General features: G+C 54.2%; 1 protein-coding gene across 2 annotated transcripts in view; it reads left to right on the forward strand.

Annotated features, from left to right (window-relative positions):
• The window catches only part of TCFL5 (transcription factor like 5), a 15,617-nt gene continuing 3,573 nt past the window's right edge, over window positions 1-12,044 (forward strand). The window contains exons 1-5 of one of the 2 annotated variants that reach the window (XM_055304786.1): window positions 1-722; window positions 1,498-1,684; window positions 1,947-2,109; window positions 3,780-4,026; window positions 5,895-6,036. In XM_055304786.1, the coding sequence (XP_055160761.1) occupies window positions 1-722; window positions 1,498-1,684; window positions 1,947-2,109; window positions 3,780-4,026; window positions 5,895-6,036 (1,461 nt within the window). The remainder of the gene's footprint in view (window positions 723-1,497; window positions 1,685-1,946; window positions 2,110-3,779; window positions 4,027-5,894; window positions 6,037-12,044) is intronic. The other variant, XM_055304794.1, reaches the window with a different exon arrangement.

A 12,044-nucleotide genomic window follows, 5' to 3' on the forward strand; every position in this document is an offset into this window, starting at 1 on the left:
ATGTCGGGCCCCGGGCCGCGGGAGCCGCCGCAGGCGGGCGGGCCGGCGGGCCCCGAGGGCGCGGACGCGGCGCCGGGCGAGGCGGGGCTGAGCTTCACGACCACCGACCTGAGCCTGGTGGAGATGACGGAGGTGGAGTACACGCAGCTGCAGCACATCCTCTACTCGCACATGGAGGCGGCGGCGGCCGACGGCGAGCTCGACGCGCGCCTCAGCTCGGCCTTCCTGGCGGCGGCGGCCCCGGGCGCGGCGGCGGCGGCGGCGGCGGCGGCGGCGGCGGCGGGCGGCTTCGCGGCGGCGGGGGGCGCGGCGGCGGCGGGGGCGGGGGGCGGGGGCGCGGCGCCCGTGTACCCGGTGCTGTGCCCGCCCGCGCTGGCCGACGGCGGCTTCGCGGGCGCCGCGCCCTGCCTGGGCCACGTCGACTTCCAGGAGCTGCGCATGATGCTGCTGAGCGAGGCGGGCGCCCCCGCCGCGCCCGCCGCGCCCGCCGCGCCCGCCGCGCCCGCGGAGAAGACGCCCGGCGCCGACGGCCCGGGTCCCGGCGCGCTGCGGCCCAAGGTGCCCGACGGCGGCGGCAAGGAGAACGCGGAGGGCGCGCCCGAGGCGCGGGCCAAGTCGGCCGTGCGGGTCCGCCTGGAGGACCGCTTCAACAGCATCCCCGCCGAGCCGCCGCCCCCCCCGCGCGGCGCGGAGCCCCCCGAGCCCGGCGTGGCGCTCAACAAGTGCGTGTCCCCCGCCGCCCTCCCGGTGTGCGCGCCGCGGCCTCCCGCGTCTGCCCCCAGCCTCCTCTGGCCGGCGTCTCCACCGAGGCAGGCCCCGGGGGGTGCCCCGTGCTCGTGCCCGCGAGCCGGAGCGCAGGTGCCGACCCCCGGGCGGGCCCTCTGTGCTCTGCGCCCGGTGCGCACAGACGCTCTGAGGACCCGAAGCTTTTGTGCCGACTTATCCACCTGGATATCCGGAGGAGCGTATCCCCGCACACTGGCTCAGGCTGGGGGGGGGGGGGGCTCCACTCACAGATGAGCCCTGGTGGAAGGAAAGTGTCCTCTTGGGAGGCTTGGATGACACAAGGCACCTTCACCCCGTAGCCGGGACGCCCGCCCGTTGGTCACGTCCCAGACACGTCTACTGAAGGGGAGCAGCCCCAGCTCGGGTGGCGCCTCGGCTGGCTATGCCTCGCACCCCTGTGGTTGCCCCCCACTTTGCCCCTAGTCATCAGATGTTGGAGAAAGGTCATAAAGAGAGGGAGAGAGACCGGCGTCAGGTGACGTCCAGCCCCGTGGTCCTCCGTGAGGAAGACGTTTGAGCTTGTCCACCACCGCATCGCTGGTGGATCACTGCTCTCTAGAGGTTTCCACGAGGAGGGGGCTCATCCTGCCCGGTCTGAGCCGCCTAGAAATCCCGGTGCTACCCGGGAGAGTGCTGGTGATCGCAGCGTTCGGGGACCCCCGGCCCGCCACACGTGGTTCACGCGTCTCGGGGTCCCCTTTGTCTTGGCAGTTTGGTGACTCTTATCCGACATCCTTCCGAATTCATGAACGTCCCTCTTCACCAGCAACAGAACAAGTGCACGACGTTGGTGAAAAATAAAACCGCGGCGGCCGCCACCGCCTTACAGTTTACCTGCCCTCTGTTCACGGCGAATGCCTGCTCCGCGGCCGGGGGATCGAGCCTCTCACAGACGCAGGTAAGCCACGGGCCCGTCGCGTGCTGCGCTTTTGTATTGAAATGGATTTTATTTTCGTCAGGTCCGAAGGATTTGGTTTTCTTTCATTGAGCTTAATGATCTTTAGGATCAAGAGCGTCCGTCGATGGGGTTTGGGGAATCTTAAAATCCTCAATGTGCCTGAAGTTCCCCGAATTGCGTTAACACCTTTGACGCAACCTGGGTTGGATGCATTTGATTTGTGTGCGTGATGGTAAACTTCCTGTTGCTTCGTTTTCTCCAGGGCTCTGGTAACCCATGTTCTATACTCGAAGCTGCCAAGCATCAGGACATCGGATTGCCTAGAGCATTTTCTTTCTGTTACCAGCAGGAAATTGAATCCACTAAACAGACTTTGGGCAGTAGAAACAAAGCTTTGCCTGAGCAGGTTTGGATTAAAGTAGGAGGTAAGCCATAAAGCAGAGGGAGCACTGCCCTGCTGGCATCCTGGCCCTGGTGGGGAGGGGGAGAGGCCGTGGGCGAACATGAAGTGGTCTTGGAAGCCGTATCTCTACTTGGGGGACTCTTCTTCCTCCCCTTTCTCCCAGTCATTACACTTTGAGCATTCTTTTGAGTTTCAGGCATCTGACACTGTTTTAAAAGATTTATCCATGTATTTCAGAGAGAATGAGCACACAAGCACGGGGAAGGGGGGAGAGGGGGAGGGGGAGAGAGAGAATCTCCAGCAGACTCCCCATTGAGTATAGAGCCTGATGTGGGGCTGGATCCCACCCTGAGATCACGACCTGAGCAAAACTTAGGACTTGGCCGCTCAACCAACTGAGCCACCGAGGCGCCCCTCAGACATTGTTTTTATACTTAGTACGGAAACACTGAGGTTAGGGGCGGCTTTTTCTTACCAGTAACCTCTGGAAACAGAAAAATGATGGACTTACGTGAATTTTCAGTTTCCTTCAAGTTGCTGAAAGCACTTAATAGTTGTTGTTTTATTTTTTCATATTTTATATTTCGTGAGTGAGGCAGGAGGCTGAAATCTAGGAGCTTTAGGAGACAATCTGCAGATTGAGTTGGGAGCGAGAGGCCATAAGGTGATTCAGAAAGTGTTAGAAATTAACTGCTGAAGGCCGACTTCGCTCACCTTGAGAGCCAGCTCATAAACCCTTTCTCCCTGCAAACAGATTATTTTTCGACTTAACAAAATAACATTAAGCTTTTCCAGAGCTGATGCGGGTAGGGCCGGGATGGAGTGCCGCACTCCTCAAGGCAGTGGGACGTTCTCCTCGTTAGCGCTTTTTACACAGAAGGATGCGCTATCATTTGCGAAGGGAAAGGCTGATAGCAAAATAAACCGTGTGCTGACTCCTCAGCTTCAGGAGCAGAATATTCCCAACGCTGTGAATTCCCCGCCATGTCTTCCTTGCAGGTCCTGTCCTGAGAGTTGTGTGTAGGGAGCCTCTTGCCACAGAGACTCTGGTTTTGTTTGGCGTCTCGGGAAGGCACATCAGTGCGCACGCTAGTTAGGCGCGGGCGGTTCTCCGAGTGGTGGGATTTGCCGTGTTCCTCTAGCATGAGTAAGAGCTGTGGTGTGACTCCTCCTCCCGTGGGCGGAATCACTTGTCAGCTGAGGGCACATGTAACCGTCAGGCACTTAGGGTCTTGTCCTCTTCTGAGCATGGCAGGTAGAGTACCGGCTGTCACGTTTGAATAATTGTATAAAAGAAAATCCTTGGGAGAACGGTTTTCGTTCTTTTTTTTCCCATTCTGAACATCAGAAAAATCGAACAAGTCTTGGTTTCTCTAGTCATAGGTGGCAGCTAACTCCTGTTGATAAGAAAAGGGACTTTGACAAGGTTGTGTACTGAGTACATAATACTCAGTGTTTTAAAGATTTATGTTCAGTGTTGTGGTTTGGAGCTTGGAGCTTTGTGCTAACTGCTTGCTTGTACCAGTTACTGGAGTGGGTACATACAGCTCTTCCCGTTCCTTTCTGGGTATTCCTTGCCCGTTCACGTGTCTATTTTGGACTGAAAAATGCCACAAAATACATTCAGCATTAACGGGGACAAGTTAAATTAAATAAAAAATTAAAATGCCGCTTTTTTCTTCTTTTGCAAAGAAGAAGCGCTATGTAAGCAAGCCATAAATAAGAGGAATCGGAGTAGAATACGTCAGCTGGACACAAATGTAGAACGAAGAGCCCTTGGAGAGATTCAGAACGTGGGCGAAGGCTCCACCGCCACACAGGGCGCTTGGCCGCCCGCGGAGTCCTCGCAGGCAAACCTCGGGGAGCAGACCCAGAGCGGGCCCCAGGGAGGAAGGTCGCAGCGTAGGGAGAGGCACAACCGCATGGAAAGAGATAGAAGGTAATGCGTGTGATTGCTCGTCAGCACGCAAGTTTACTATAGGTACTAGCCGTAATTGGCAAGTTAGTCATGAACAGTAGTTTAGCTATTTCAAAATGTGTGCAAAGTGGAGAAGAGTGGCCAGAGTAAATGTTGACTTTGTTTTGCTAGGTGGATCGGGGTCCCCAGGATCACCCCTAGGCTTGAGGATTCATTACGAAGACTTACGGCTTTGAATTATTACAGAGAAAGGACACAGCAAACTTAGCAAAGGTGCCTGGGGAGGAGTCCAGGGAGCCAGAGGCGAGCTCCCAGGTGTCCCCTCCCAGGGGACTCCCAGATGCACTCCGCTCCCCCAGCACCGGGTCCCGAGCCGGGGGAAATGTTGCCAGCTGGGAACGCTCGCGAGAGACACGGTGCCCCGAGATTGCACTGGCGGGGCGGGTCATGGAGGCATTTTCCCTACCTGGCGAGCCGCCAAACCCCGGGCCCCCAGAAGGAGAGCCAGCGCTCAGCATGAGCCCTATTGTTTGTACAGACATTTTAAGCAGTTAGGCACCTAACTAATGGTGCTGGGAACCCTCCTGAAACCCTAGTTCCCAGAGGCCTCAGGGGCCGGCCTCGTGAGTGGGCCTCCAGCAGACAGCTGGGCTGCACACCAGGGCACCGGCTTTGCCTGGTTCTTCTAAGAATGTTGGGGAAGAAGGGGTGTAAAACTGTTATTTAGGTCGTTTTACTTGCAGAATTTATTTAGATTTCATGTAGAACCAAAAGGTGGTTAATTTTTCTCTGTTTCAGGTGGGTTTTTACCTGATGTTTCTTTAACTTAATTAACTGAATCATTTGCGGGGTACTTTGGACCAGTTTCCTTTCTATAGCACGGGGCAAGGCAGATACTCAACTTGGAAGCTCCAGGGTTGACCTAAGGCAATTTATTTCTTTTTATGGGGTATTCCAGCTAGCTAGCCAGCCAGCGATCGTTCTTAGACCTGTACACACACACACACAGTCTCTCTCTCTCTCTCTCTCTCTCTCTCTCTCTCTGAAGGATGTTGTGTGAACAAAGAAGAAGAGCTTTCCTACTCTGGCGTTTCATCCACATTTACTGAGTACTTACGTGTAGGACCCTTACACCGTGTGTGGACACCCTGACATTCCCTAGGTTCACGCACTGCAGGCTCGCCACCTCTCTGGCTCTTGTCTGTAAAGTAGAGCTACGTCCTGCAGTCAAACACATGGGTGTGGAAAGGGTCTGGCTCTGTCTAGAAGTTCGAGAACGCGTCAAAATGCCGGCTGTCGTGTTGGCCTTATGAGGTCGCCACGTCAGAGCCCAAGTGTGCATGTGGGAAGGTGGGCATCAAGGGTCGTGCTGCGCAAGCTGCTCCGTGTCAGCTTCTCTAGGACCTGGCATTACACTGAGTATCATCCGTGAGACTTAAAATGGCCTAATCGTAAGACTCAACTTGTGATTTAACTTATCTCTCTAAAAAAGAATTATCTCTAAAGAGACGGGGTTTCAGGACGTTAGCAGGCTGGTAGTCTGTGATCCTTTTTTGAACCGGGACCCCCTTGGAGATCAGAGCTTGACCTCTAGCTGTGGGTGAGTTCCTTGGCACGTGGAGAGTGGGGTGGTAACTTTTAAGTGAAAAACCATCTACCCAGAAAAAGCACACACAGAATTTTGCTTCCAGTTCTGGGGGTTTGGCTCCGTCCCTGGTCTAGAGACTTGAACCTGGCCCTTGCTCCTGGCCCATGAGAAGTCTGTGGGGAGGAGCCTGCAGCAGGACGGCCCTGCGGTCCCAGCGGAGCGCGGTCCCCGAGCCCCGGTGCCAGGCCGGGAGACGTTTGCTTCCACTTCTCAGCTTGATTACTTTGGGTTTTGACTGTAGGCGCAGAATCCGCATTTGCTGTGATGAGCTGAACCTTTTAGTCCCGTTCTGCAACGCGGAGACGGATAAGGCGACCACCCTGCAGTGGACCACAGCGTTTCTAAAGTACATTCAGGAAAGACATGGAGATTCTCTGAAAAAGGTCAGTGTTCAGGGCAGATTATCAGAATTTTACGAACGTTTTCAGTGATCTTATTTATCGTTTTTTTCCCCTAAGCTATCCCAGAGTGTCCTTTGTTCCCTGGAATCCAGCGTCAGATACTGAGTTCACTGGGAACGAGCTCTGCTCGTTAATGTGGTAACTCATCGTTTACCACAGTAATAATCACAGCCTGGGTTGGTTCACTCACCAAGTGACTCACCGAGTGACTGGTAGCAGTCGTCAGATAACACGGCGAGCACCTGCCGTATGCAGCAGGTTGTATGGGGCTTGAAGGGGCTTCAGGGGTGATGACATTTTCAGCCTCTGAAAACTCTGTGAAGGGACAAAACAACAATAGTTAAGAATTAAGGGGGGGAGAGGCAGATAAACAGTCTGAAATTCAAATGCATTCAGAAGACGGAGAAGAGAGACCCTTCCACACGCTGGGTGACTGGGGACGACGTGGGGGCTTTGGGGCCCGAGCACCTGGCTCCTTGGGCAGCCGGCACTGCCCTGACCCTGTCTGTTCGGTCCCAGGAGCAATCCCAGCGCGTGAGCGCGGCTCGTGGGGGACGGAACACGTGGTGTGAGTGGGAGTCCGGCCGCCCCTTCCTTGATGGCTCAGATGGACGGAGGCGTTCACTGCCTTGGCTTCAGTGCTCTGCCCCGGGGGGCCTCGACTCCAGGTACCGGCGTCGGCGTGCTGGTGGTCAGGGGGAGTGCCGATGAGGCCTCAGGTGAAACCAGCGCACCCCGATTCTGGTGCTGTCGAAGCCGCTGTGTGGCCACAGCATCTGTTAGGGACCGAGCTGAGGTGGGTGCGCACACATGGGAGCCTTTTAAGAAGAGCCTGCTGTGTCCAGATCCTGGCGGGGATCTGTGTTTCTGTTGCCCCCTCTGACTCCGCGTGGTCCTCACGCTACGTGAGCTGTGGGGTTTCGTTGTACGTGTGATCGCGATTGAGTGACATTTGTGTCACATTCCTGCTGATTGGATCATTTATGGTTATCATGCAGGTACTCTTTGATGTTATTTGTTAGAGGCAGACTGTTAAGCTTAATAAAAATAAAGCTTTTATGTATATTTTTATCGCTTTTTTAAATCTTAATTCCAGCCGTTTAATACAGCGTGATACTAGTTTCAGGGGTTCCATACAGTGGCCCCGCACTTCCATACCTCACCTGGTGCTCATCACAACAGGTGCGCTCCTTCCCCCCAGCCCTGCCCTCTGGTGACCTTCAGTGTGTTCGCCAGGGTTAAGATTCTGTTTCTTGCTTTGTCTTTCTTTTTTCCCTTTGCTCATCTGTTTTGTTTCTTAAATTCCACGTATGAGTGAGATCATGTACTTAATTGTCTTTGTCTTTCCACAGTTTGGCTGTGGGCATTGCTGCTGTAAACGGTGGGATACAGGTGCCCCTTCTAATCTGCATTTTTGTACCCTTCGGGGTAAATACCCAGTAGTGCCATTGCTGGGTCGTAGGGTGGCTCTGTTTGTAACTCTTTGAGGACCCTCCGCGCTGATCTCCAGAGCGTCTGCACCAGCCCGCGTCCCCACCAGCAGCGTGAGAGGGCTCCCCTTTCTCTAAATCCTCACCAACATCTGTCGTTTCCTAACGTGTTAACTCTACCTATTCTGACATGTGGGAGGCGGGATCTCATGGTGGTTTTGACTTGGTTTCCCTGATGCCGAGGGATGTGGAGCATCTTTTTATGTGTCTGTTTCCCACCTGGGTGTCTTCTTTGGAGAAAAGCTTTTATGTTTTTGAAAACGACTTAAATTTGGCTTTGTGTACCTATTAATAGTGAATTATTGATATAATTCATTCATGACGAAGGTGCTTACAACAAAAAAATTTGTTAATTGTCTGTGTATATTCAAAGATTAAAGAGGCTAAAACTTGTGGGTACTATATTTTGTATTCCATATGTGTTACGTTTCCTGGGTATTTCTGAAGCTTAATTACATTGAATGTGTAGATTGTTTCTGGATCAGAGTTAGGACATGTCAAGAAACAGGCTGCAGGGATCCCTGGGTGGCTCAGAGGTTTCCCGCCTGCCTTTGGCCCAGGGCGCGATCCTGGAGTCCCGGGATCGAGTCCCACGTCGGGCTCCCTGCATGGAGCCTGCTTCTCCCTCCTCCTGTGTCTCTGCCTCTCTCTCTCTCTCTTTTTCTCTCCCTCTCTATGTCTATCATACATAAATAAATAAATCTTTAAATAAAAAAAAAAAAAAGAAAAGAAACAGGCTGCAGTGATGTCGGGGACATGTTGTTGGGATTAGCACATAACTCCCCAAGCAAGGTCTGTGCTATTTTCTTAGTAACTGGTCTCTGGTTTGTGTAGTTGTGTTTTTACAGATAAGACACATGAGAATTTTGTTATTTGTTTATATTTTATTTATTTATTTGTGAGAGAGTGAGCGGGGGTGGGGGTGCAGAGGGAGAAGCAGACTCCCCACTGAGCAGGGAGCCCGACGCTGGACTTGATCCCAGGACCCTGAGACGATGACCTGATCCAAAGACAGATGCTTCACCCACTGAGCCACCCAGGCGCACCTATGTGAGTGTTTTAAACGATTCTCCTAAATCGTTTTAGTACATATTTCATTCCACAGATCACTCTACCCAGGCTTATTATGTTCGAGATGCTGGGGATCATCCTTTGAATGAGACCGAGACAGTGCTGGTGACGTGGTAGGTGCACAGGTGTCTCCGTCCTGTCCCGAGGAGGAGAGCTGCTCTGCGGGCCCTGCCTGCAGAGGGGGCTCCTTAGGTTGGATGTCGAGGGCTCTGGAGGGTGTTAGGTAGCAGTGGCATGTCAGCCTTAAAATAGCCAGTGATGCCTGCCTTTGGCCCAGGGCGTGATCCTGGAGTCCCGGGATCGAGTCCCACATCTGGCTCCCTGCATGGAGCCTGCTTCTCCCTCTGCCTGTGTCTCTGCCCACCCCCCTCTATGTCATGAATAAAAAATAAATACAATCTTAAAAAAATAAATAAAATTATAAAGCCAGTGGTTTTACTAGCAACATGAGTTTATTGGGGAATACAGGAACTGCAATTCAGGATACCCAAGCTGGAGTGTACACACGCAAGCCCGAAGAGACCGGGAAGGCCAGCTTTCTTAGGTTTTAGGGGGGAATCAGGGCCGTTGTTTTGGACGGAAGTCTGCTGGAGAAGGGGGTGTTGGTGGTTGTGGTGGTTTTCCACTAGCGCAGGCTGTGGCCAGTGCAGTGTTGCTGGGGCAGGGAGGTGTGGCGGCGGCCCCCCTCACCATGTAAGTCTTTCTGTGCCTGTGTCGCTCGGCTGCAGCTCGCAAGCCCCCGAGGTGGCCCGACCCCGTCTCCAGGGAGGCCTGTTGTGCTGTCTCCACAGGTACCATCTGATTGATGTTTTCCGAGGTCACCCTGGAAGTAGAGGTTGAGGTGGGCAGGCGTGGAGGTGAAACCGGGGCTGGCCAGGGGCAGCAGGCAGCGGGAGGGCAGGACGGGGGACGGGGACCCGGCTCGCCCAGCTGGGTGGATGGTGCTGACCGCGCGGGGGACACGGGGTTCGCAGTGGGGGGTCCAGCCTCTGTCTCAGACGTGCTGCAGTTTCAGTGCCCAGCAGGTGTCAAGTGATGTCCAGAAGGCCATCAGTAGAGGGGTCTGGTCATTGTCAGCCAATGGCTGGTCCCCTTGGTGCTCTTTATCTTGTCTTTTTTTTTTTTTTTTAATTCCGTTTTAGTTCCAGTGTCGTCATCGTACAGTGTTCTGTTAGTTTCAGGTCACTTTGTCTTCTTTTCCTAAGGAACATACATAGAGCACGATGGTACCTGATGCCCCCACCTGACCCCCGGGCTGACCGTTTTCCCCTCACGCACTCACGCTTGCTGCACAATTTCACAGTCGTTATAGGCACCAGTGTCTGCAGGCGTCTCCTAGAAAATCTTTGTATTTTATTTATTTATTTAATGTATTTATTTATTCATTCATTCCTGAGAGACACAGGCAGAGGGAGAAGCAGGCTCCATGCAGGGACCCCAACGTGGGACTTGATCCCAGGCCCCGGGGTCACGTCCTGAGCTGAAGGCAGGTGCTCAACCACTGAGCCACCCAGGTGCCCCAGATTTCTGAATTTAGATGACTAGTGTTCTATGGGAAATTTTGATAGAATTTGAAACTTAGAAAAATTAGAATGGTGCGAGGAGCTCTGTGTCCCCCCAGACTCACCCCAAGTCACCAAGTATCGACATTTTAACCCATTTGCTGTGTCATGCTTCATCTCTCATATATTTTTTGAACCATTTAACAGTGAATCGAAGATCCGTAAATATTCGTGTTTATCTTACAGAGGAGATACGTTATCTTCTTATGTGCTGAAATCAGGAAATTTAACCTTGCTTTCATGTGGTCGTCTGGCTCGGGGTCAGCATTTAGATTTTGCCTGTTGGCCCAGTAATGTCCTCTATGACTTTCCCCGTCGGGTTCCAGTCCAGAATCCCTGGTTCCACGCTGGGTCGTGGAGCTCGGCAGGGCTGGGGGCCGCCCCTCGCTCCTGTCCCCCCTGAAGCCGCCGGCCCTTGGCCCACGTTCCCTTCACGGCCTGCACTCTGTGCTGTGAGGACTCCCGGCCCCAGGGGTTCTCGGCCCCAAATCAGTCCACAGTCCTGGGGGGCGCGGCTGAGGGACTGACGGCGTCCAGTTGGCGTGCAGGGCCCACTGGTCCCGTATTGAGTGGTGCCCCACGCCTGCACAAGAGACCGCCGCCTCGGTGGCTCCTGAAGGTGGGACGGTGGCCTGTTGTGGGGTGGGCACGGCGGGAGGAGAAGCTCCCTGTGGCGGCCGCGGCCAGCGCACGGGCTCTGCTGGTGCCGGAGCCGCTCCGTCCTCTCTAGGCCTTCATCCTTCCCGAGGCCTCGCGTGTCCTGGCCTCGGGGAGTGGGCCGAGGCGGTGCTAGGGTTTTTTCTACCATAATCTGCTTTTATGTTGTTTTAAAAGCTTAGTTACCTTCATTTTTTTTTTTTAAGTTTTATTCTTTCTAATATCTTGGGTATAAGAGCTTTTGGTCTGTTTTTCACATTTTTTATGATGTCATCAGTGAGGGTGGTCTGTATAAAGAAATGGCTTTTGAAAGTTTGTGGAGACTCCCATCGTGACCTCTTCTGTGGTCAATTATTGAAAGTTCCGTGTTTATTTGCAAAGAGTGCGTGTTCTTCGCTGGTGAATTGTGTTAGGGTGAGATGATGCTGGCGATTGAGATACTTTGCTCTCCTCCTCTTGCCTGGCAGGCCTGCTCCAAGAGGCACGGCCTGGCTCCCGACCGCTTGCCCAGCCGGGGCAGCCGCGTCAGGTGCGTGCGTCCGCCTGCTGTCCTCCGCCTCCCCCCTTCCTGGCGCAGCTCTTCCACGTGGGATTAGAGCCCTCACTCTCTCCTTCCAAGAAGTACACTTTCTGGGGCGCCGGGGGTGCTCAGTGGGTGAAGCGCCTGCCTTCAGCTCAGGTCATGAGCCCACATGGGGCTCCCTGCTCGGCGGGGAGCCTGCTTCTCCCGCTGCCCCTCCTCGTTCATGCTCCCTCTCTCTCTCTCTCTCTCTCTCACTCACTCACTCACTCAAAGAAGTAAGATCTTTAGAAATACATGTATCCACCTCGTTTTCTTTAGTTTACTTTTCCTTACGTCCTCTCCATACCCAGCGTGGGGCCTGAGCTCACGACTCCAAGGTCAGCATCTCCCGCTCTTCCTACTGAGCAGGCAGCCACCCCAAGGAAGCCCCTTTACTATTTGGCGTTCTCCTCTCCACAGATCTGAGGGGAATGTCGGCTTTGGCCGGACACCACCTCAGGGCGTTCTCATTCGTTACAAGACTCCCTCGCAAGTCCATCATTTCACTGAAACAGATGCTGGTGGAGGGAGGAGGACAGCAGCTGCCGGCTTCCTCGGCCCCGTCCAGGAGGTGGCGGGTCCTTGGAGAACCCAGACCACACGGTGGCTTCCCCGCTGCTGGCGAAGTGCTCACCGCAGGGGGACGCC

This window comes from Nyctereutes procyonoides, unplaced genomic scaffold, assembly GCF_905146905.1.
Source record: "Nyctereutes procyonoides isolate TBG_1078 unplaced genomic scaffold, NYPRO_anot_genome, whole genome shotgun sequence".
Lineage (NCBI taxonomy): Eukaryota > Metazoa > Chordata > Mammalia > Carnivora > Canidae > Nyctereutes > Nyctereutes procyonoides.